Raw genomic sequence first — 24,244 nt, 5'->3', positions numbered from 1 at the left:
TCTCTGGTTCCGGCTGTGCAGACGGAGGGAGCAAGGCGCCCACAGGATGGGCAGACACACAGGGTGTGGCCACGCGGAGGCTGTTCCTGTCCGTCACGGGGTTGTCACGTCAGCAGCCCCACAGGAAGGAGAACAGCCCCTCCCCAGGACCTAGCCTGGCTCTGGTGTCCATGATGGTGCGGCAAGTGGACCCCGAGGCTTCCTGAGATGCCCCATCCAGGTGAGGAGACCAGGCATGTCCTTCCCTCCCAGAGCCTCCCCCGTGGGTCTCCTTCATCCTCAGCACATCCCTGGGGTCCTCACCGTGGACGGGGTCCCCAGGCCCAGAGATGCTGCAGGGGCTGGCGGTTCCTGCTGTGCTGGGGAGCTCATGTCAACACAGACCCACATGTGACATCTCTGCTCGGCTCAGGTCGAGGTCATGGTGGCAATGGCCCCAGAGGAGAAATACAGGCAAATAGGGAAGGAAACACAGCCCCTCTCCTGGCCCCAGATATGGGCTCTCTTTCTATCACAACCTGCATGAACTTCTCTATTTTGCTCTGGCATTGTCCACCACCCCCTTTCCTGGGAACATCCCCCGTGAGTCTCTCCTGGCTCCTCGGTGCCCCTTGTTCCTGGGGCAGAGCCGTCCTCCCCGTTTTGGGTCCTGCCTGTAACCTGTAGGGGACATGGTAGATCAAAGTCCTGATTTGTTGGGGGAAAACTGATCTTTATCAAAACATTTTTCTACCACCCATTACCTATGTGAATTGAGCAGTAATGTTTGTTGTAATCAGGTATTTCCCCCCATTTTTATTTTTTACTTTTTTGGAGAGAGAGAGAATGTGCACGGGTGGGGAAGGGGGTAGGGCAGAGGGAGAGAGAACATCCCAAGCAGGCTCTATGCTCAGCCCAGCATGAGCTGGATGTGGAGCTTGATGTCTCAACCCCAAGATCATGACCTGAGCTGAAAGCAAGAGTCCGACGCTCAACCTACTGAGCCACCCAGGCACCCCATTTCCCCCCTCTTAAAAGTTATTTTAGGGTGCCTGGGTGGCTCAGTTGGTTAAGCGACTGCCTTCGGCTCAGGTCATGATCCAGGAGTCCCAGGATCGAGTCCCGCATCGGGCTCCCTGCTCGGCGGGGAGTCTGCTTCTCCCTCTGACCCTCCTCCCTCTCATGCTCTCTGTCTCTCATTCTCTCTGTCTCAAATAAATAAATAAAATCTTTAAAAAAAAAGTTATTTTACATCTAAGTCTATGTGGGAGACTAAAGTATAATGTTCCTTTCCGTCTAAGACAGAACTGGACGGTATGAAATGCAGAACCTCATGCATATGTCCTTAGCGGATGATGCTCAAGGTCAGAGAGACTGATTTCCTGTAAATGCCTGATTTTACAGAAAAGGGAAACCCATCCCTTGACCAAGGGGCATCCACCGAGAGCTCCTCCCCAGACTCAAGCTGGAAAGTCGCTGCTTGGTCTCTAGCTGAACTCCCTACCCCTTGTCCTCCTCCCCAGACGCCCAGCCTGCCCCAAACCCTCAACAGACTCCAGTAGATTGCGTGCTACAGTTTTCACATCCTGAAGTACAGTTCCTCCACTATTCCCAAACACACTCCGTTTTTGGTAATTCGGGCTTGCCTCGGTTTACCTCTTTTATTTAGGTTGACACCATAAAAGTCTGTGGGACTTGTAGCGATGTCCCATATTTCATTACTGATGCTGGTGTCTTTTCTCTATTTCTTGTCGAGTGTTGCTAGGACTTTACACATTCTGGGAATACTCGATAATAAATGTTCGTGGCTTTATTAATGTTAGGGGACTGGATGCTTATGTTCTTCCCTCCAATTCATATGCTGAGGCCTTCACCCCCTGCCTGGCTGTATTTGGAAGTGGGGCGTCTAAGAAAGTAATTAGGATTGAATGAGGTTGGAAGGGTGGCCCTCAGAAGAAGAGACACCAGGGAGGGGCGCCTGGGTGGCTTAGTTGGTTAAGCGACTGCCTTCAGCTCAGGTCATGATCCTGGAGTCCCGGGATCGAGTCCCGCATCGGGCTCCCTGCTCAGCAGGGAGTCTGCTTCTCCCTCTCCCGCTCCCCGCTCTTGTGCTCTCTCTCTCACTCTCTCTCAAATAAATAAAATCTTAAATAAAAAAAAAAAAGAAGAGACACCAGGGAGCTCATGCGCGTCTCTCTCCATGTGCTCACACCAAGGAAAGGCTGTCTGCAACCCCCGGGGTGGGGGGAGCCCCCGCCAGACACCAGCCCTGTTGGCACCTCATGGAGACTTCTGTAGTCTGTGATGTTCGTCAGAGATGCCGGAGCAGAGGATTGCAGACTTTGCTGCCCGAACCAATACCTAAGACACGGGAGAGGCAGGAGGAGTTTGCAGATGCCAAACGGAAGATGCTGTGTGTGCAGTGGCTGCTGGTAGAGGAGCAGACGGGCGAGGCCACTCCTGCGGGACCTCAGGCCGGAATGAAGAACGAGGCATGCGTGAGGGAGAAAACAGGAGGGAGAGAGCATGAGGTCCGCTAAGGACACGTGCATGAGGTTTCTCCCTTGAGGGAGAAAACATGACCCACTAACGAAGAGGCAGACAACGTGGCTGAACCGTGTCCAGACGTTGGTGGACCGCAGAACGTGCGAGCCCCGCAATTGCACGCTTGGCGGTTGAGCTGCCAAAGCAAAATGCTGAGGTGTGCCCGGGGCACTCCGTGTGGGCGCTTGCAGCGAGACTGGGGAGGAGCGAGGTGAATGGAGGAGTGAATTGTGAAGCTAATGGACCCTGAAGGGAGACCGGGAAGATTCTTCCAACAAATGAGAGAAAGTGCATTTGGGAGGGCGGAGCCACGGTGAAGGATCTGTGGGAGCAGAAACGCAGCCCTGCAGCCCCGTGGGATGGAAGGGGATGGAGACAGGATGAAGGGAGTTCTCAGATTCTATAGGAATGGGAAGGTAGGCTTCTTTGTCTGCAAAAGGTGTGCTGTTTTTCAAGGAAAGGGAAGGACGATGACCCCAAAGGCAATTCAGAGATCGTCAGGGCTGGCCCCTTGGTTTCAGAGTTTGGGCTACTGGCTCGGTTTCCCCTGGGCAGGCTCTGCTCGAAGCCTTGGGAGTGGGACCCTCACAGAGAGAAGGGCCCTGCAGCCCTGCTGAGCCACGGAGGTGGCGCCCCAGAGGGCCTGGCATGCAGGGAGTCGAGCCCAAGAGGATTATTCCGGAGCCTTAAGATCTGTGCAAGTTGCCTTGCTCGATTTTGAACGTGGTCACCTCTGTCTTCTTTCTATCGTTCCCTCTGGGGATGGGCACGTCACTCATCCGGGTCACGGGCTCACCACACCTGCACAGGAATTCTGCCTTGGAAGGTGTTTACCCCGAACCTTGCCCACGTCTGACTTACAGGATAATTTAGATGTGACTCTGGATCTTAGATTGATCGTTGATGCTGGAATGAATGTAGATTTGGGGCGGCAGGGAGGACTGTAGTGATGGGATGAGTGTACTTTGTGTAGGAAAAGGACATGAATCTCGGGGCTCAGGGTGGAATGATGTGGACTGTTTACGCACCCCCATCCCCCCGCTGAATTCATGTTGCAGCCCTAACCCCCCAGTGTGGCTGTGTTTGGAGATGGGGCCTCTAAGGAGTAATGATCATGAGATCATTGGGTGGTGCCCTGATCAAATAGGGTACTGACCCTCTAAGAGACAGCAGAGATCTCTCTCCCCTGCTCACACGCCCACACGGAGGAAAAGCCACGTGAGCAGCCATCCATCAGCTGTGGCGAGAGCCCTCCAAGGACACCAACCTGTCGGCACCTTGGGCTTGGGCTTGGGCCTCCAGAACTGTGAAGAAATAAGTTTCTGTTGTTTAAGCCCCCCCCCCCCCCCCCCCGCCCCGCAGTCCATGGTATCTTGTTATGGCCTCCCAAGCTCACACAGTTGATGTTTATCTCTTTCATTCTTTATGATCAATATATGTTATCATTTTCACCCAGTGCCGTGGGATGAATTTGCTGTTCTTTTTCTGCCTCCTGTAGATGTTGCCTCGACTGCTGATTTTCAGGCTCTCTTCTCTTTGTAATAATTTCACTCATAATTTTCCCATTTGATCTTGGCATCTGGCATTTACATGACCATGTAAATAAAAATCTGTGTTGATGTAGAATATTTGCATTGTCATTTAAGTAAAAAAAAAAAAAGTCTTATCTTCATTTGTGGTTTGCTTCTCTTACCTGCCGGGTTTTTTTTGTTGTCGTGAGAAATGGAGCTGATATTTATCTTTATCTGCAGAATTAAGTGATTTCTAAAGCTCCAGGATATCCTGCTTGCTTACGAAAGGTCCCCAGGCCTGGGGGCATTAGCTGAGTGTCCACGGGGCTGGGGGGGCAGCCCCAGGGCCTCCTGGGGTCTCTGCAATCCCCCTTCCATGGGGTGTGAGCTCTGGGTCTTTCCCGGGCTAGTGGACGGCCAGAGCAGCATACATACTGGGCTCTGCTGGGGGCTCCGTTGACTGGGAGGAAGGGGGTGCACTCGTCCACTGTCCGAGATTCAAGCTGTTCACCTGGGCATAGGTCATATCCTGGGGGTCTTCAGATGCTGTGGCCTGGAGGACGGGAGGGTGGGAGTAAAGCGTGTGATGGGTGGGGGAGCCAGGGTGCCGGGAGCAGCAAGGACCCACCTGTCCGTCCTGCCCCCTTTCTGTCCTTTGTGTCCAGCAATCTCTCTGACGTGGGGAAGGAAGAGGGGCCAACCCCCTTGAGGCCTGTGTGGTTCCCCCCCGGGGCAGAGTCACCCCCTTGGCAAACTCACTGTCAGGGCTCTGCTGGGGGAGCCAGGGAGGGCGAAACTCCTCCACTTTGTCCCTCTTCACTTACGCGTCTCCCCAGAAGCCAGGGTCGCTCTTAAAACCTAAATCGGATCCTGTGGATCCCTGGCTCGGACATGTTTTCACTCGTATTTGTGTCACCCGGTCTAAGACAGAGCCTTGCCAAACATAGATTCCCAATAAGATTTGTCAACTCACTGAGTGAATAAATGGGCTAAAGCGGGGGAAACTCGGAGTCGTTAGGATTTGGTTCATCCACTTCATTCGGCACCCATATACACACACAATAAGTGCATGCATAAATATGCACATAGACAGACAGATGGACAGACAAGACGCTTGCCAAGGGGCCAAGAAGAGGACAGATCAGCGCCCTGCCCTGGAGGAATTCATGGCCATGGGGTTGGGAACCGCCCACAAACAAGGAAACACTGATTTGGGGTGGTGGTAAGTGCAGTGGAGAGGCCAGGGGAGAGCCTGCTTCTGTTAAAACAGCTCCTCCACCCCGAGTGTCCCCACAGCTGGCCGGGCACTCTTTGCTCGGGGGGGGGGTGCTGTCCTGTGGGATGTGCGGCAGCACCTCTGGCCCCTCGAGACCATTGGCAACCCCCTCCCAGCTGTGACGAACAATGTGTCTCTGGACGGTTTGGGGAAGTACTGAACATCGAGGGAGAGACAGCTCTTCTGGGGAGACTGGAGACTTGGCACATGGCATGGGACATTGGAATGCCCGGTGGACGGACAAGAAGAAACAGCTCACAGTGCTTGGATATCTGAGGCTGGTGCTCAGGCACCAGGCTAGAAATAATTGTGGAATTATGAGCATAGAGATAGTCCAGCTGTACCTGGGACTAAAGAAACATGACAAATAAAATACAGAGTTGTCTCATGGTGAGGTCAACACGATGGCTGGGTGAGCTTCCTGCGGGACTAGGAGCCGAATGACAATCATTACACCTAAGGCACGTTATTGTGTAGTTCCATTGCATCTAAATCCACACAACCAGAGGGGAGAGAGTAAGTGGAGAAAAAGCCAGGCTGAGGGTCTCTGTTCATGGCCAGACCATTCTATAGGGTGCCTTTGTGTGAATAAGAAAAGGCACACTGCTCAGACGCCACCAGTAGGGTCTTAAACCCCACAGTCCTTATTGTGCAGTGCACAAACTGTACAACTGTCCCTGGCAGCACCAACATTATGAGACCTGGACAACCAACAGTTCAAAGGACCCAAATAAGGGGACCAAGAAGGAGGAGCCCATGTGGGTATCAGAATAACCCAAGAAGGTGTCCCAGCAGCCTACATGTATCACCTTTCAAGAGGAAGGGTGAGGTCAGATGCTGCTGAGCTGAGGAATAGGAAGATGGAGAAGCAGCCCATACATTTAACTAATTAACAAGGCTGTGCTGGGTGCCCTGGACAGGAGCAGGGGCTCATCTGACTGTCCATCTGTATGTCTTCCTCAGGCTGGGACTCTCTCACCTCAGCATCTGGAGAACGAGAACATTCTATATCACGCCAAAATGCCAAACCCCTGCAGTCCCACATGCCCCTTCCACCCTCAGATGGGGAGACTGAGGCCCAGCAAGGGGCAGGGATGTGCCTGGGATCACATAGATGTGGCAGTTTTCATGAGAAGCCCAGAGCCCGGCCCAAGCACTCCTCCTGGTCTCCCACCAGGACCCTCCTTTTTACTCTGATTCTCCTCCTGGACAGGAGCCATGGAGCTGGAGCTGAGGGGAGGAAAAAGAAGGGCATTAGGCAGCCATGAAGGAACTATAGGCAGAGGTGGTAGGTTGGGGAAGGGTCTTTGGGGAGAAATTACCTTTTCTGCAGGGTTCTGGTGTCAACTTCAGGATGTGAGTCACCTGCACGAAGTGAGAAATTAGCTTCTAAACGACCCCAGAACCTGGCCCCCAGGGCCACGTTAGGATCTCAGAGGATCTGAGGCCCGACAAGGTGATACACCCATCCTCCTGGATTTGGAATGCAGGGCAAACGACTAAACTCTAACACACAAAACGTGCATGGATGATTTAAATATATATTTTTAAATAAAACTGGAAGAATGTCTTTAAAAGTCTATGTCCGTTATTAAATCTCTTCATTCTGAATGATTTTATAATTATTATTTTTTTTACAGAAAATATTTATAAGAACTGTATTTGATTCCTGCATCACCTTGACCTACATTTCTGCTCTGGTAACATTTTACCAAAGAGAGATAGAGACGCAAGTGGATTTGGAGATATAGGCACGAGTGTTGCAGGGGAGGGGAGAAAGAAAGGGGAGGTCCGTTACAAATGCATCTATATGCACACCCATAAACGTATGCATGCACATAGAAACAGAGATAGACTGACAGACAGATAATAGGTAGATAGGTAGGTAGGTCTTTTTCTGATATAATGCCCCCTCTGTCCTCAATACACCAGTGTGCGCCTCCCACAAGCACGAACTCTCGTCTACATGACCCCAGAACTCCCAATCAGGAGATCTTCACTGATGCAACACTTGGACCAAACCCACACTCCCGGTTCCTGTCTTACCAACTGCCAAACAGCATCTTTTATTTTCTTTCTGGTTCTACCCAGTGTCTACTTATGGATACCCTGGAAAGGGTGTTGACAAGGCTGTGATCACCTCCCTCGATATCAGGAGCCCAGGATATCCACCTGTCCTATCCCTGGTGCTGGGTACTCCGAATGCCTGGTCAAGTACGTGTCTGCCAGGTTTCCCGTGGTGAGGTCTTCAATCCTCCCTTAGAATTTGATTGGTATTTGGAGACAGATATTTGAGTATTCGTCCAATACCATGACCGTCCTCAAATACACCATAGTTATTGTTATGATGCACGGACGACCCTCCCTGAGTCATCCACCATCATGGCAGCTAACTCATAACAGTCTCCAATCTCTTCATTGCTCATCATTCTGCATCAATTCGTTGGCATTCTACTCTAAAGCGTGCCCTTTCCCCCGGTGCATTAGTTAATTTACTCTATAAACTAATGGATTTCTGCTTTAGTCAATGCATTGTAATTCCATACTTGGATGCTCAGCTCGTTCTACATCTTTCCAAAGGGAGTTCCTTTCAGCTGGCTCCTTGTTATTCTGACTTGTCTCCATCATTCTTGGTGAGTTTTTGCACTTTCTGGCACATTAAGATGCTCCAGCATCCTCCATTAGTTCACCTGTCCCAATCTGGAATAAAGAATTTCTCTGATGAACCCTAATTCCTTGTACTAGAGGATAGGAGTTAAAAACCAAGATCTGGATGATTGTCGTGCCGTCACCGTGTCTAGGTTTTATTGATGGATGTACCTGGGACACGTGTGTTTGTACATCTATGCACAGACACACCTACGACTGTGTCATGTCCATCGATGTATATGTATACATTTTAAGGAGGCACCCTGGCATTTCCAATTCCAGTAAAACAGCTCAGAGTTTATTCTAGCCAACTGCCTTTGCACATTTATAGATCTCTGCAGACCTTGAGTAACTTGGCTCCCTTTATGCCCCCATATTTACATATTTGCTCAAAGCAACTAATCTCCCAACCACTGCCACATCCTCCCGCACTCCTCACCACTGTGCCTACTCCCCACTGCTCTGGGCTGCAGGGAGATAACGACTCCTCCCATGACCCCCCTCCTCGTCACCGGCACGGCTCCTCAGGCGTTGGGTACACCCCTGCTACCCACCCTCATAACTGTACTTTGTGGGGATTCCAGCCTGTCCCAAGAAGGCTGTGATGGAAAGAGCTTCCGAGAAATTTTTTATTGTTTAATTTGGAGGGTTTTCAAAAACTGAGCATTTCTTTCTGTTTGGTGCCATATTTTGGTGGTGCTCTAAGAAGCCACTTCCTATCTTCAGAGCTAGGTCTCACTTCTCAGGTAGACCAGAGCTCCCATCTTCTACTTACCTGACTTGAAGCGTTTTTTCTGGTGCTGGTGTCGGATAAGGAGGAAGAGGAGAAGGAAGAGCAGGACGAGGAAGATCACAGGGACCTGGATCAAAATTCTCTGGTACTTGTGACCTTGGACACAAGTGATATCATGAATGAACCAATGATGTCAGTTAACTGAGCACCTACTGTGTGTAGACTCATGCTGGGGTCTGTGCATTCATCACCTCTAATCCCCGTAATAATCACGCACCAGGGGAATGCCACCCCCCCTTCACCCATTTCACAGATAAGGAAACCGAGGCTCAGAGAGATCAATCAGGTGCCCCAGGTCACCGGGCCAGGAAGTGGGTGGCAGGGCTGGGATTTGAACCCAGGACTGTGGGTGCCCTGTGCTCTCCTCACACTACCCACCCTAGTGGACACCTGCTTCGGGCTCTGGGCTCCTACCTTGATTGGAACGGCCCGTTCTGTTGTCCCCATGTGCCCTGCCCTCTCCTGTAGCTGGAGCTAAATGCACCTCCTATTGTCAGAGGTTTTGGGGTGCCCAGAACCGTCCCTGTGTGGGACGGACTCCGTGCCTTCCCCACTCCCCAAGTCCAGCCAAGACCCGTTCTGTGCCCTGCAGACCCCACACTCGCACGTGGGGTCTGACTGCACTTTTCAGCGAGCACATCAGGGAAGGGTCCTTGAGGATCCTGTGCACTCGGTGGGTCCGTCCCACGGAGGGCTCTCATTTCCAGGATCTCACCTAAACCTCTCAGCAAACCCATGAGGGAGGCCATGGGAGACGCGCTTCATAGGCAGTGAAAGGACTCGTCTGAGGTCCCACAGCCCAGAAGTGGCAGATCTGGGATTTACATCCCACGGAGTCTGACCGTCAAAGCCTTGCTTATTTCTGTTTGATTCTGATTTCTTTCCACCAGGGCTGTCTGGATACGGCCAGGCTGATCCCCGCAGGATGGACAGAGGAGCCCTGGGGATGTCACCAACGTCACTGCCCACCTTCCCATTCTGCAGACCTAAGGCAGCATCCCTGTAGGGTCAGAACGGACATGTCCTTGAGATCTGAGCCAGGATTCTCCCCCATCACAAATGGAGAAACCGAGACCCCGATCGATGGAAAGGGACCCACCTCAAATCACAGACACCGCCCCTCAATGGACCCCACCGGGTACATCGTAAACCCAGGACAGGGAGGTGAGGCCATGGGGCTGCCGTGCTCCTCACTTCAGCCTGGCTACTCTTCCCTCAGTATCCCCCTCTGCCATGACTACCCCATCCCTCATCTGCTAGCCTCAGAGCCCCTGGAGCTTTCCCCCTGGCATCTCTGCTGGACTCTCAGCCCCCGGGGACACAAGATTGTTTCTAAGTATCTCGGAGGGAGTTAGATCCCCTGAGAGGCTCTCAGACTCCCTGGGATGGTCTGTACTCTGAGTTAAGAGGTCCCAGGGATGCATCAGTTGTGGAGTTGGGACCTGTGGGTGGGGGGCTGAAGCCCCCAGAGGGTCCCGGGAAAGAGACAAGAGGAGGGTGGAGGGCTGGAGCTTCCCATAGAGACCCCCTCTAGGCTCAGACCCTCCTGGTATATCTGCCCTGGGGCCCTGAAGACCCTTCTGCATACACCTGGAGCTTCGAGTGATGGGCGTGTGGGAAGGGGCAAGCCTGGGGGGACAGTGTGGTCCTCCATTCCTTGGAGGGGTGGATGCCCCTCTGGATGACCCTCCCTGGAGCACCCTCATTCCCATCCTATATTGTGGGTCTTCCAGACAGGGTCAGGAGTTGACCACAGGACCACAGAGGGGACAGGGCTGGGTTCCTCACCTGAGACCACCAGCTCCAGGGGGTCACTGGGGGCCGACCATATCTGGGGGGTGTTGTTGTAATAACCATAGCATCTGAACGTCCACCTGGGGCTGGGGGTCACGGGGCCCACAGGGAACAGGGCCTGGGACCTCCCACTGGGGGCTCGCTGGGAGTCCAGGGTCCAGGAGGTCTGGTGTTCTCCTTCCCTCATCAGGACGAACCTGTTGAGTCCCAACCGTGAGCCACACTGGAGGGTCACGTTCCCTCCTGAGGTCACGACAGGGCTGGGCAGGGCTGAGAGCTGGGGTTTGTCCTGCAATCCTAGGAGAGGAGGAGGGGACGGTGTTAAATGGGGCTCAGATCCCCCACATTATCCCCAGGGCTGGGCTGTGAGAGGGAGACACCCTGAGAGCAGACCCCCTTCCTGAGGGCACAGCCTGGGGCTGGGACCCTGAGTGGGCTCGCACCTGTCACCACCAGCTCCAGGGGGTCACTGCGCTCTGACCAGCCAGTGGGACTGCGATAGTTACAGAGATATCGTCCTGCATCTACAGCTGTCATGTATTTGATGGAGAGCTTGGCCTTGTCCCCAGGCTCCAGTGGCTTCTGACTGTCCCAGGTCACCAAGTTTCCCTCTTTTTGCAGGCGGTACTCCTGGGCCTCCAGGCTCCCCTGACACCAGATGGTCACAGAGGTCCCCCAGGGGATCACAGAGCCTGGCTCAGCCCAGATGGTGGGTTTGGGGAGGGTCCCTGGAAGGAAACGGAGGCTGGGACACAAGACCTTCCCCACCCCCAGGTCCCAGCTCTGCCCCAAACCCCCAGATGTCCCCCTCTGTCAGCCCGGAACTGCTGTTCTCCATCCCCTCTGCCTGGTGGGTGACCCCTGTCCCCAGTGAGGAGGTGGGACTGGGACCCCTGGGGACAGACTCACCTGCCTGCACTCGGGTCCTGGGACCCACACTCAGCCCTGGAAGAGAGTTCCTGTGAGAGGTTTGCCCCGAATCCTGAGCAGAACCCCTCCTCCCGTGAGCCTCCTGAGTCTGGGGGCTCTGACAGACCAGGGCCTGGCTGTGGGGCGGGTCCCTCCCAGAATAGGGCGTCCCCTCCCCTCCTCAGATCTCACCGAGACAGAGCAGGGCCGTCAGGGTGGGGGTCATGGCGTCTCCTCTCTCTGGTTCCGGCTGTGCAGACGGAGGGAGCAAGGCGCCCACAGGACGGACAGACACACAGGGTGTGGCCACGCGGAGGCCGTTCCTGTCTGTCACGGGGTTGTCACGTCAGCAGCCCCACAGGAAGGAGAACAGCCCCTCCCCAGGACCTAGCCTGGCTCTGGTGTCCATGATGGTGCGGCAAGTGGACCCCGAGGCCTCCTGAGATGCCCCATCCAGGTGAGGAGACCAGGCATGTCCTTCCCTCCCAGAGCCTCCCCCGTGGGTCTCCTTCATCCTCAGTACATCCCTGGGGTCCTCACCATGGATGGAGTCCCCAAGCCCTGGAAATGCCACAGTGGACATGGGTTCCTGCCACTATTTGGAGCTTATGTCAGGACAGACACACGTGTGACAAATCTGCTCAGCCCAGGTTGAAATCACAGTGGCAATGAGCCCAGGGGGGAAAACAGGCAAATACGGAAGGGAGCACAGCCCTTCTCCTGGCTCCAGAGCGTGGCCTTTCTTTCTATCACAACCTCTATGGTCTTCTCTATTTTCCTGTGATACCGTCCACACCCCCTCCCCCTTCCTGGGAACATCCCTGTGTGTCTCTCCTGGCTCCTCGGTGCCCCTTGTTCCTGGGACGGAGCTGTCTTCCCCACCTTGGGGTCCTGCCTGTAAGCTGTAGGGGACATTTATTTCAGCTAGAGCTCTGACTGTGAAGGGAAAGTTAACTTTTATCTAAATATTCATCTGTTATCCATTGCCTCGTGGCCCAGGGTGGTAACGTCCTGTCTTCAAGCCTGTTTCCTTACTTAGGTCTTGTTGTCCTGAACCCCACTCCTCAGGGTAGTTGTGGGATTCAGTGGTTCCCAGTTCATGGGAGGGGATCCATCACTGTTAGTTTCCGGAGCAGGTTAAGAGGGGTTTGGTACATGGGAGAATTATGGGGTCAGACTCAACTTACGTGGATGTTTGTTGCATCCAGTCAAGACCCCTCATGCCCCTCATACCAAGAGGTGCCACTTGCCACATTTCTGAGACGTGTAGAAACAGTCATGCGCAGGAACCGAGAGATGAAAGTTCCCCAAAGAGTCATGGAACCACAAGAAAGAACAGAGAACAAAGCTGAGCAGCTGCCAATTCCCAGGACCATCAGTGGGTCATCGAGTAGAGGCTTCCACCCATGTGGACACAGAGAGGGACCCCAGGGTCCCCACAGGGAGGCAGGGGACAGGGCTGCAGGTGAAGGCTGGAAACCGCGGTGCTCCCCAGTGTGTGTTTGTGGACAAGCACGGGGGTTTTTCCGCTCACTGACTCAGGCTACCTCCCCTATGTGTGTGTAAAACAGATTCACGGCAGCTTCTCTCTTCCGTGAGTGACTGTGAGCTTGAGGCTGCACTGGACCCGTCCCTGCTTAACACAACCCTGAACAGATGCGACATTTGAGAGAGTGGACACCACAGAGCAGGAGAAGCTGCAATTATCTCTTGCGGTCAGCCCGACTCCCAGAACAGCCCCGGGAGAAACCCTTCTTGTACGAACAGGTGTGTGGGAGGAGAGTGTCCACTGAGAATGGACATCAGAGAGTGATCCTAACAATGGTAAACAGTGCTGTGGATCATAAGCTACTGATGAATAGGAATTATCCTATATAAGGAAATAGAATGGATAAGAAAATATGAGAATAAAATTAAGCATATTTAACTACCTGAAAAAATAAAAGGAGGGGCACCTGGGTGGCTCAGTTGGTTGGGCGACTGCCTTTGGCTCAGGTCATGATCCTGGAGTCTCAGGATCGAGTCCCGCATCAGGCTCCCTGCTTGGCAGGGAGTCTGCTTCTCCCTCTGACCCTCCCCCATCTCATGCTCTCTCTCTATCTCATTCTCTCTCAAATAAATAAATAAAATCTTTATTAAAAAAAAAAAGAAAGATGGGGCGCCTGGGTGGCTCAGTCGGTTAAGCGACTGCCTTCGGCTCAGGTCATGATCCTGGAGTCCCGGGATCGAGTCCCGCATCGGGCTCCCTGCTCAGCGGGGAGTCTGCTTCTCCCTCTGACCCTCCTCCCTCTCATGCTCTCTGTCTCTCATTCTCTGTCTCTCAAATAAATAAATAAAATCTTAAAAAAAAATAAAAGGAGATAATGAATTTTTGATGCAAGAATATGGATTATGTTACAGAAGAATAGGCAATTCTTGAAACAATTAAGAAATTTTAGAGATGAAAAATCCAATAAAATCAATACATTCAAAAAATTCTTTCCATGAAGGACAAGACAAAGCTGAAGAGCCATTTATAAAACTGGAATGCAATATTGAGGGGTTTTCCAGAAGGCAGCATAGAGAGACCAGACGTGGAAATTCGAGATGCTTGGGGAACAGAATGAGGATGTGTTGTAAGTGCCAGAAGAACAGAAACGAGGATGATGTCTGCAACAGCTGAAGAGATATGTAATTGAACATTTTACAGAGACCGGGAAACACCCACCAAGTGTTAAGGTGCATATATTTAGAAATGACATGTGTATCCTGACCCTTCGTTGTAAATGAAGGAAATGGAGATGCATTTGAGACAGTAAGAGGGATTTTTGCCAAGTCACCCCTCTGCCCGGGGTGGGGGGCATAGTTGGGGGAGGGCTGAACTAGCCCACATGGAATGGGAGAACAGTGAGGGGTGCCCGGCCTCCCCAGCTGTGTGGGTCTGCTGGATACACCCGGAGTATTGAAGCAGGACCTCCAGACGGGGGGAGCAGGAGATGGGGAAAGAGGCAGATAAGAATATCCAAGGGATTAAACAGATGTGGTTCCCATTGACTGCATTCAGGACCCCAGCAGGAAGCCTGTCTCTGAGCTGTTGGGAGATCTGAACCCCCAACACCCCCAGCCCCAGCCCAAGGGTGCTCTCCACTCCTCAAGTGTGAAAACCCACACCTCATCCCATGCTGTGGCCAGGTTCAGAAAACAAACTGGGGTCTGGGGGCAACAGAGAAACCACAAACTTGTAGCAAAACAAAGAGAGATTCCAGCAGCCAGCCTGGTGGGTTTCAAGGACCAGAAAGGAAATACAAGTTTACGAAGTTTGTGCATCCTTGCAAAGTTGGAAAAAGTATCACATATAAGCAGGACCAATGAAAAAACATCTCCCACATGAAGACAGCTACTAAAGATTTGTGGAGTGACTGCCACTTCAAATGCTAAAACAGCCACGGGAAACTCCAAGGATCACGAGGAATCAAGGAATCAAGGACACATGTCATCAGCAAAAATGAGGACAGCCGTCCAGTAACTGAACTCAGACTTGGAATTTCGCCATGTAGCTGACCAAGATTTCAAAATAGCTGCGCTGACGAAGCTCATCGAGTTATGAGAAAAGAAGAACAATATGTGAACCAAAAGAGAATTTTTTTTTAAAGATTTATTTATTTATTCGAGAGAGAGAGAATGAGAGAGAGCACATGAGAGGGGGGAGGGTCAGAGGGAGAAGCAGACTCCCCGCCGAGCAGGGAGCCCGATGCGGGACTCGATCCAGGGACTCCAGGATCATGACCTGAGCCGAAGGCAGTCGCTTAACCAACTGAGCCACCCAGGCGCCCCCAAAAGAGAAATTTAACAAAGAGATAGAAATCGTACAAAAGAGTCAAATGGAAATTCTGGACTCGAGGACTTCAGTTAATGAGTAAAATTAATAGAAGGCACGGGACAGCATCTACCGCAGAACAGAATGATTAGAGTTCCAGAAAAAGGAGAGATAGAGAGAGAAGGAGTGGAAAGCTTATGTAAAGAAATGATAACCGAGAACTCCCTAAACCCAGGGAGATACTTGGACATCCAAATTCAAGACTAATTAACACACTGAAAGGAAAAAGATGCTGGTAAGAATGATCTGTCTGGGAAATTGTTCTGGAGTTATGAAGGACAGATAAAAACTTTGGTCTCTTTATTTATTTATTTATCTATTTATTTATTTGTTTGGTAGTGTCTTCATCTGATTTTGGGATATCATTATCAGGATAACATGTAGAGTCTTCCTTTGACTTTGACATCAGGATAACACTGGCCTGGAAGAACAAGTTTGAGAATGTGCCCCCCACCCCCCGCCCCACTTCCACTTTTTGGGCAGAGTTTGAGAATGATTGGCATAAATTCTTCTTTGGATGTTCAGTAGAATTTGCCAGTAAAGCCATCTGGTGTCCTGGGATTTTCTGTGTTGACGGGTCTTTGATGACCCGTTGAGTCTCCTTGCTTATTACCGGTTTGTTCAGATTTTCTATTTTTTCCTAATTTAGTCGTGGTAGGTTCTGTGTTGCTGGGAGTTGATCGGTTTCCTCCAGGTTGTGTCATCTGTGGGCATGGAGTTGTTGGTAGTAGTTCCTTATGATTCTACGTATTTCTATGGTGTCAGTTTAATGCCTCTTTCTGTCCCGATTTTATTCAAGTTTTCTCTCGTTTTTCTTCTTAGGTGGTCTAGCTAAACATTTGTCAATTTGGCTTATCTTTTCAAACAACAAACTCTTAGATTCATTGATCTTTTCTTTTTTTTCAGAGGTGTGTGTCTCTATTTCATTTCTTTCCACTCCCCTTCTTTCCTTCTGCTAACTTTGGGATTAGTGTACTCTTTTTGTTCTTGTCCCTCGAGGTGTAAAGTTAGGCTGTGTAGTTGAGATCTTTCTGATTTCTTTTTTTTAAGATTTTATTTATTTATGTGACAGAGAGAGAGATAACGAGAGCAGGAACACAAGCAGGGGGAGTGGGAGAGGGAGAAGCAGGCTCCCCGCGGAGCAGGGCTCGATCCCAGGACCCCTGGGACCATGACCTGAGCCGAAGGCAGACGCTTAACGACTGAGCCACCCAGGCGCCTGAGATCTTTCCAATTTCTTAACAGATGCATTCACGACTACAAATTTCCCTCTCTGAAATGCTTCTGCAGCAGCCTATACACAGGTTTTGGTATGTGTCTTTCCATTTTCGTTTGTTTAAAGATATTTTTTGTTTCTGTTACGATTTTTTTTCTTTGATCCGTTTGTTGTTCATGAGCGTCTTGTTTAGCGCCTGTAGCCGCTGGAAGGAACGCAGCCCTGCTGACCGCTTCATGCAGCCAATGTGACCGCGTCAGACTCCTCGGCCAGAGAGCCGCACGGGCGTGAATGGGCACTGTTTCCAGCGCGGAGTTTGCGGCAGCTTCTTCCAGGAGCACCAGGAACTGGAAAAGCAGAAAGCGGGGTACAAAGCTCTATAATGGGCTAACTTCCTTCTGAGAACGGAGTTAAGTAACACGATGTGTCTGCTGACTTACCTTTCCACAGATCGCTTGTTCGCTCTGAAAACCAGAATCTGACAAAAATCGTCACCTACAGTGTGGGAGTGGGGGGGTGAAGGGGACAGAGGAGGTGGCTCATCCCTGAACACACCATTTCAGGGGTTTTTAGCGTTTGAAACCGACGAATGTTCTACACACTGCAAAACACAGTTAAACCGTAAGACACCGGAAAAGCGCACCCCAATGCTAATATACACAAATAAAAATTAAGATAAGCTTACATCCCATCAACACCAGAGCCACAGGGTAAGTCGGGAAAATATTACATTAATTTCTTAGGAACAGGGGTTTGAAAGATCAGAGACACAAGTGTGACGTAAGCAGCCGGGGCGGAGCTCTGCATCCCACCACCTGCAGCACCTGGGACATGAAGCCCAGGCCTCCAGAATGTGGCCAGGCAGGGCTTCGGACACTGGTGCTCCCAGGTTTGGGATGACACGTCAGGCTGAGGTCAGGGTGCTGGAAGGAAAGGTCAGTGGCGGAATCCGTTTCCAGAAGACTGGGAATCAACTGAGAACAGTGTCAGACACCAGGGGTCTGAGGTTCCTCGTCTGCTACGACAAAGCAGGTTTATTATGCTTATTCAGTTCTGGAGGTCAGAGGCCTGCCGTGGTCTCCCGGGGCTCGCAGGAGGGTGTCTGCAGGGCCCGACTCCTTCCTGGACACAGGGCTCCTTCCTCCGTCTTCGGTGGCCAGTGGACCTTCTGTGGGGGTCAGTGTGCTGCCAGCCCCCAAACCACCCTCAGTCAACAGGAACTCCCTGAGATAGCTTCTCTCCCCTGTAGCAGGTTCCAGACGATTCCCAGGTGACTCCCAACCAGACACCTGCTCTGGCCTTGCTCCCGTCTGACCTGCCCCATCCCAAAGTCAGAGGCTCTGGTCCCTGCACGGTTGGCTTAGGCCCCCGGCATGGAGTGGCAGGGCCTGCAGGGAGAGTCCTCCCCGGGGACCCACAGGCCTGGATGAAGGCTGACTGAGGCCAACGTGGACCCCGCTGGAGTCTCCACCCGCTGTGCCCCTGCCTTTCCCACTCACCGAGGCCCAGGAAGTGTGTGGGATTGCAGGACATGGCCAGCCTCTGGCGGACTGCACTATCCTCATCCTGGGGTGGCAGGACAGGGCCCTGCGGCTCAGGAAGTGAGCAGGAAGGGCTCCTGTCTGTGGTCTCACAGGAAGGGAGTGGGGGGCACAGGCCCAGCTCTACCTTCCTCTGTTGGATCACAGAGCCTTGATTTCTGGAAGGAGTTCCAGTGAAATACTACATAACCAGTCTGAACCCATGTCCAGATGGAACCCCCCTAGAATTAACTGGTGATTATAGAGCCAGACAGAGAGATGATAGGGAGGTAGAGATAGAGATAGATGATACCTGATAAAGTGCATGGATAGTACATGCATACATACATACGTGTACACGGACATAAATACAGACATGCTGGGCTGCAGATGATGAATGGGTAGACGCACAGAGAGAGATGATGGGACTGTGGATAATGGCAGGTGCATTCCTAGGGGGATAAGTAGATACATAACTGGATACAAACGTAGGCACACAAGAAATGATAGATACACACACATAGTTACACATAGATTCGAGACAGCCAAGTAGAAAGATACATAGTTACAGAGACAGCCACAGACAGATGGTGTGGAGCACAGAAAGGGGAAGTTTCTGGCTAGCTCCTGGTCCTACCAGGCTGACTGTTCTCAAGCTACACATTCCCCAAATGCAAAGGGCAATCATGAAATTCTCTGACAACTTCATGTTATTCTGGGCAGGGGGTGCAGAGACAGGCAGGTCGCACGTTGGAAGAACGCTCAGGCCAGGTCTCCCTCAAGCTCTCTAGGGCAGGTGGTGCTCTGCTCAGGTATGATGCTCTTGTCTCTGCACCCCTCTGCATCCTGTGACTCTGGGCCTTGCTCTGCACACTCACCCCTCCCTCCCAGACGGTCAGGTCAGGTTATCTCGTTAGGGGGCGCTGACGGGGCTGTGGGGGCAGGAGGAGGAGGAAGGACAGGAGGACTTTCATGCTGTCAAACATCCCATTCTGGGGCACCTGGCTGGCTCGGTCGGTAGGACATGTGACTCTTGATGTTGGGGTCATAGTTCACGCCCCACCTTGGCTGTGGAGATTACTTAAAAATAAGATATTTAAAAAAAAAATCCTGGTTCTAACGGAAAGCCCTGAAGTCTACAGATGTAAATCCACTAAGGAAACAATAATGTTTGTGCAAACATTGGTGGGCAAGGCTTCCTGCGCTGTTGGGGCTGCGATGGGGGCTGGTTCTTGTCTGGACCCCCGTGGGGCTCCCTGGTCCATTTATGGCACAGAACACAGGACTGTGACTAAGGGAGGTGGTCCAGAGCCCCATCCCTGATGACGACATGCAGTCATAGCATCGTCTCCTCCCTGTCTGTCCCCCTCACTCCCAGGCCTCTAGCAACTTGGGGCTTTTGCATGTCCTTGATTCTCAAAAGCTTCTCCTATAACTTGACCGGCCTTTACATTTCAGCGAATCTTATGTTCCTTTCACAGTTTCTACTAGGGCCCAGTTCCTGGGGGGACTGAAAACATCCACTGGATTCTGATATGTCCCATGCACCACCTGCTCACCCTGGGAAGGAAGGCTGAGGACCTGGAAGCGTCCTGGGGCTTCTAAGACCCATACTGACCTCCCGGGAGAAGGAGGCAGGGAAGGGAAAGGCCTGGGCCTTTTAGGATCAGAGCTCAGGGGAGTGGCTAGCTGAGCCATGGACACCAGCTGGGCTCCCAGGCAGAGCTGGAGTCCTGGGGTAGGGACTGCCTTGGGGTCCTGGAGTCAGCAAGGCGAGGTCTGATAGGGACAGAGGAGGGGTCTGTGCTGTGCTCTTGGACATGGGGCTCTCCCTAGACCTGGCACACAAGCCCAGAGCAGACCCAGCCCCTGTAGCCACTGTTTTTGCAGGACAAGAGAATCAAGCTCACTATGCCTGCCGTCCCTCCGGGCATCAAGGCCCATGTGCTCTATGATTCTTGGCCTGAAACCACATGTCTGATGCCCAGACCTCCGTGTTCCCAGCCTGAAGAAACAGAAGGTCCAGACCCATGGGCTCTGCCATGGACACAACCCAGGAAGCAGCCCTGTGGATTCAGAGGCCTTGCAACGATTGGGAGGGACTGTGTGTGTGCATGTAAATGTGTGTGTGTGTGTGTGTGTGTGTGTCCTGCTTAAGACGGGGCAGCTCCTGAGTGAGACCAGGTCACTGATGGACAAAGACATTTTAAGGCGGAGAGGGTCCCCCACCTACTGCAGGGAACCTGGGGCTCGGGGTCAGGGATGCTCTCCCCAGAAAAGCACTTCTCTTTCTACATGAAAGCAACCATCCTCGATTCCCAAAGAAGCAGGAGGAAAAGGTGGCGATGCTCTGTTGAAACTCATCCCTAGAGAAAGACCCCAACACTGCAAATGGGTGTTGCCACTGACCGCCTCCCAATCAGTGACTCTCGCTTAGATGATGTTGCCCAGGCAGGAAGGGAACCAGAGGGAGGAGGAGGATACTGAGCAGCTGAGCGGGGCCTTGGGGAGAGGGCGGGGGCTCATCAGGACGTGCTGCAAACCACGAGAGGGTGCCGTGGAAGCCCACGCGTGCAAGCATGCCTTTGGTGGATTTCAGTGAAAAAGCAGTTGAAGGAGGGCCTCTAGATGATTGCTCGTGCTGGGAGAGGAAAAAATGCTCAAAAACCGTGGGAGCAATTATAACAATACCACAGGAGTTGCTCTATTTCATCGAAGATAGGTTAGAAGTCACTCGTTAGGAAATTCAAACCTGGAGAAGTTAGAGTCCACACATAAGTGAACGTACCATCGTGGGTGTGTGTTGGGGGATGTGCGTGTGTGCATGAGTGTGTGTGTGTGTAACAGCAGGATGTAATGCCGTTCAGCTGAAGAAATAAAATGTCTTTGGGGCTCCTGGGTGGCTCAGTCGTTAAGCGTCTGCCTTCGGCTCAGGTCATGATGCCGGGGTCCTGGGATCGAGCCCCACATCGGGATCCCTGCTCGGCGGGAAGCCTGCTTCTCCCTCTCCCACTCCCCCTGCTTGTGTTCCCTCTCTCACTGTGTCTCTCTCTGTCAAATAAATAAATAAAATCTTTTTTTAAAAAAAAAGATACATTGGGGCGCCTGGATGGCTCAGTCGTTGGGCGTCTGCCTTCGGCTCAGGTCATGATCCCGGGGTCCTGGGATCGAGCCCCGCATCGGGCTCCCTGCTCAGCGGGAAGCCTGCTTCTCTCTCTCCCACTCCCCCTGCTTGTGTTCCCTCTCTCGCTGTGTCTCTCTGTCAAATAAATAAATAAAATATTTAAAAAAAAAAGAAAGAAAGAATATGTCTTTGTCCATCAGTGACCTGGTCTCACTCAGGAGCTGCCCCGTCTTAAGCAGGACACACACACACACACACACACACATTTACACGCACACACACAGTCCCTCCCAATCGTTGCAAACACTCCTGCATCTTTTGCTGGTCTCCATGCTCTTTCCCAGGATGGTGTCCCAGGTGGAGGGAGCAGCCGCCTCTCAGCCTCCTGCTGGCCCCTGGGGATGTGCAGTTTGCTCACCAGGTTGCTGGAGGCCCAGCTGATGTCTGTGCCCCCAGGCTACAGGGCCCAGCCCTTCTCTGCTCCCTGGGGCCTGGGGGGACCCTTCTGGTCATCTTGATGTCCCCTTTGTCCCAGGGGCTCAGTGGAAGTGTCAGGACACCCGCTCCTGCCCCAGCAGCCTGGCCCAGGTGGGATCTCTCCTCCCATGACGGGCCCACTGGGGCCTCCTGGCATCGTCTCCCTGGGCACACCGGAGGGGAACTGGGCGGAGTCCCAGGGCAAGGTGGACCCGCCCCCTCTGCCTGGCCACACTAAGCCACCAGGCATGCTAAACGTGGCTCATCCTCCAGGTGGCGCTCGGGGGCCGCGGAGCGTCAGGGACATCCGTCCCGTGGGAATGTCCCTGCACCCATGGCCTGAATCTTGACCCCTGTGTCCGTGTTGGAGGGCCAGGAAGGAAAGACTACTTCACAACGTCTGCTTTTCTGCCCTCTCCCCCCTCCTCTTCCCACCAAGTCCCCAAGATGGAAGAGGTGTGAGCTTTATTTTGCTTTCGTTTTTCAATTTCCCCGAAACTGTGTCAGCTCCCCAGTGACATCATTGCCTGGACTCACAGGACTCCTTTTCACTGGAGCAGGTACCCGACCTGGTCAGCCGTTCCTGCTCTGGAGGGGGCAGAAGACTCAGGAGTCCTCTCTCGCCCAATGCCAGGCTCTCCACTCTTCCCTTGCTGAGAGCCTGGCTCAGGTCACAGGCAAACAAGACAGACCTTAGGGGGAGATACACCATTCTGACTGTGATGGTTATTTAGGGGTCAGCCCGACTGAACTAAGAGATGTCCCCAGAGCCGGGAAAACATTACTTCTTGGTGAGTCGGTGAGCGGGTTTCTGAAAGATTAGCATCTGATTCAGTCACTGAGTGAAGAGGTCCACCTTCCCCATTTGGGTGGGCATCCTCCATCCTCCGAGGGCCCGGATAGAACAGACAGGGGAAGGAGGCCCAGTTCCCTCTCTCTCTCTTCTTGAGCTGAGACAACTATCCTCTCTGGCCCTGGATATCGTAGCGCCTGGTTCTTGGGCCTGAGGACTGGGGCTGAATTATACCAGCAGCCTCCTGGGCTCCAGATGGCAGAGAGCTGGTGGTGGGACTTCTGGCTTCCATAACCTGAGAGAGAGCTGATTCCTAGAATAAATATATATTTAAATATATATAAAAATACATTTATATGTTATGTATACATATTATATATAAATGTATTTATATATTATATATACATATTATGTATGCCTTATGTCTATATACATATTATATATAAGTGTATTTTATATATATTTATATACAATCTTTATAACAGAATCTTTTGGTTCTGTTTATCTGGAGAACCCTGACTAATATACTAACTGTTGAAAAATAATAAAGAAAGAGAGAGAATGTGTCCCTGCATGAAAAAGAGAAATTCAGTACAGGACGTAATGAAGAAAACAAAGATGCAGAGTAGAGGGTAACAACCAGAGGAAGAACTTTGAGTACGAATAGAAATTAACCTTGAGTACGAATGGGAAATCAAAGCTCAGTACAAACTGAAATTGTTTAAAAACCAGGCACCCACTCTCTCTGAGCCGTGACAGACCCTCCCAGCTGGTGAGATGCAGCCTGTCCTGAGGTCCCCGAGTGGAGCTGACAGTCTGCAGTCTACAGCCCCTGTCACTTAGGGCTGGCCGACCTCGGGCAAGTTAATTAATGATCAGTCCCTAGTTTCTTCAAGAGCAAGAGGAGTGGAGAAAAGAATAGGACATGCTCTGGAGGGTTCATATGAATATTAAACTGTGTCAGGGTTGGGGCACCTGGCTGGCTTAGTCTGTGGAGCATGTGACTCTTTTTTTTTTTTTTTTTTTTTTTTTGACAGAGAGAGAGAGACAGCGAGAGAGGGAACACAAGCAGGCGGAGTGGGAGAGGGAGAAGCAGGCTTCCCGCTGAACAGGGAGCCCGATGCGGGGCTCGATCCCAGGACCCCGGGATCATGACCTGAGCCGAAGGCAGATGCTTAACGACTGAGCCACCCAGGCGCCCCGCATGTGACTCTCGATCTCGGGGTCTGAGCCCCATGCTGGGTGTTGAGATGACTTAAAAATAAAATCTTTTAAAAAAGTGTTAATAATGGGCGCCTGGGTGGCTCAGATGGTTAAGCGTCTGCCTTCGGCTCAGGTCATGATCCTGGGGTCCTGGGATCAAGTCCCGCATCGGGCTCCCTGCTCCTTGGGGAGCCTGCTTCTCCCTCTGCCTCTCTCTCTCTCTCTGTCTCTCATGAATAAATAAATAAAATCTTTTAAAAAAGTGTTAATATTTGCAAAGAAGTAAAATAGCAATTGCACCATAATAAGTCAGCTGAGTTTAGGTTGAATTTTTCAAAAATATTCTTTTAATATGTAATAAAACTTTTAATACAAGGCCTATAGCAAGCATGCGGGTTTCTTACCTTCCCTATAGCAAAAAAAAAAAATTAATAATAATAATAAAATACATAAAAATCTATCAGAATGAGACACTCAGGCCCCCCTAGCAGTTGTCAGGGTAAGGTTCCATTTTAATGTGAGTGGGGTCCTCGAGGCTGACCCCACAAGCCAGGTAGAGATACAACACGTCCCACCCCACAGGGGGCTCGGGGCTCTCCT

The 24,244-nt window shown here is 51.8% G+C and overlaps 2 protein-coding genes across 2 annotated transcripts in view; one reads left to right on the top strand and one right to left on the bottom strand.

The window, feature by feature from the left end:
* LOC110573622 (leukocyte immunoglobulin-like receptor subfamily A member 3) overlaps window positions 1–24,244 on the top strand; it is a 106,459-nt gene that overhangs the window by 23,427 nt on the left and 58,788 nt on the right. The gene's annotated exons all lie outside the window — the stretch shown is intronic.
* Window positions 4,441–11,696, bottom strand: LOC110573769 (leukocyte immunoglobulin-like receptor subfamily A member 5). Its single transcript, XM_021682394.2, has 9 exons — window positions 11,648–11,696; window positions 11,456–11,491; window positions 10,990–11,274; window positions 10,541–10,843; window positions 8,735–8,848; window positions 6,633–6,675; window positions 6,503–6,540; window positions 6,249–6,297; window positions 4,441–4,591 (listed from the first exon to the last, which is right to left on the bottom strand). The coding sequence occupies exons 1-9, from the start codon at window positions 11,679–11,681 to the stop codon at window positions 4,441–4,443; spliced, it is 1,053 nt and encodes a 350-aa protein (XP_021538069.2). The 5' UTR covers window positions 11,682–11,696.

The sequence above is a fragment of the Neomonachus schauinslandi genome, chromosome 16 (assembly GCF_002201575.2).
Source record: "Neomonachus schauinslandi chromosome 16, ASM220157v2, whole genome shotgun sequence".
Classification (NCBI taxonomy): domain Eukaryota; kingdom Metazoa; phylum Chordata; class Mammalia; order Carnivora; family Phocidae; genus Neomonachus; species Neomonachus schauinslandi.
This window is presented reverse-complemented; position numbering and strand designations above follow the sequence as displayed.

Bases quoted from the DNA above. Each gene is read 5' to 3' on its own strand.
- LOC110573769 (XM_021682394.2), bottom strand. From the start codon at position 11,681: ATGACCCCCACCCTGACGGCCCTGCTCTGTCTCG. The intron at 11,492-11,647 runs GTGAGATCTGAG...ACTCTCTTCCAG, and splicing joins GACGGCCCTGCTCTGTCTCG to GGCTGAGTGTGGGTCCCAGG. The intron at 6,298-6,502 runs GTAAAAAGGAGG...CTCGTTCTCCAG, and splicing joins TGTCCAGGAGGAGAATCAGA to ATGCTGAGGTGAGAGAGTCC.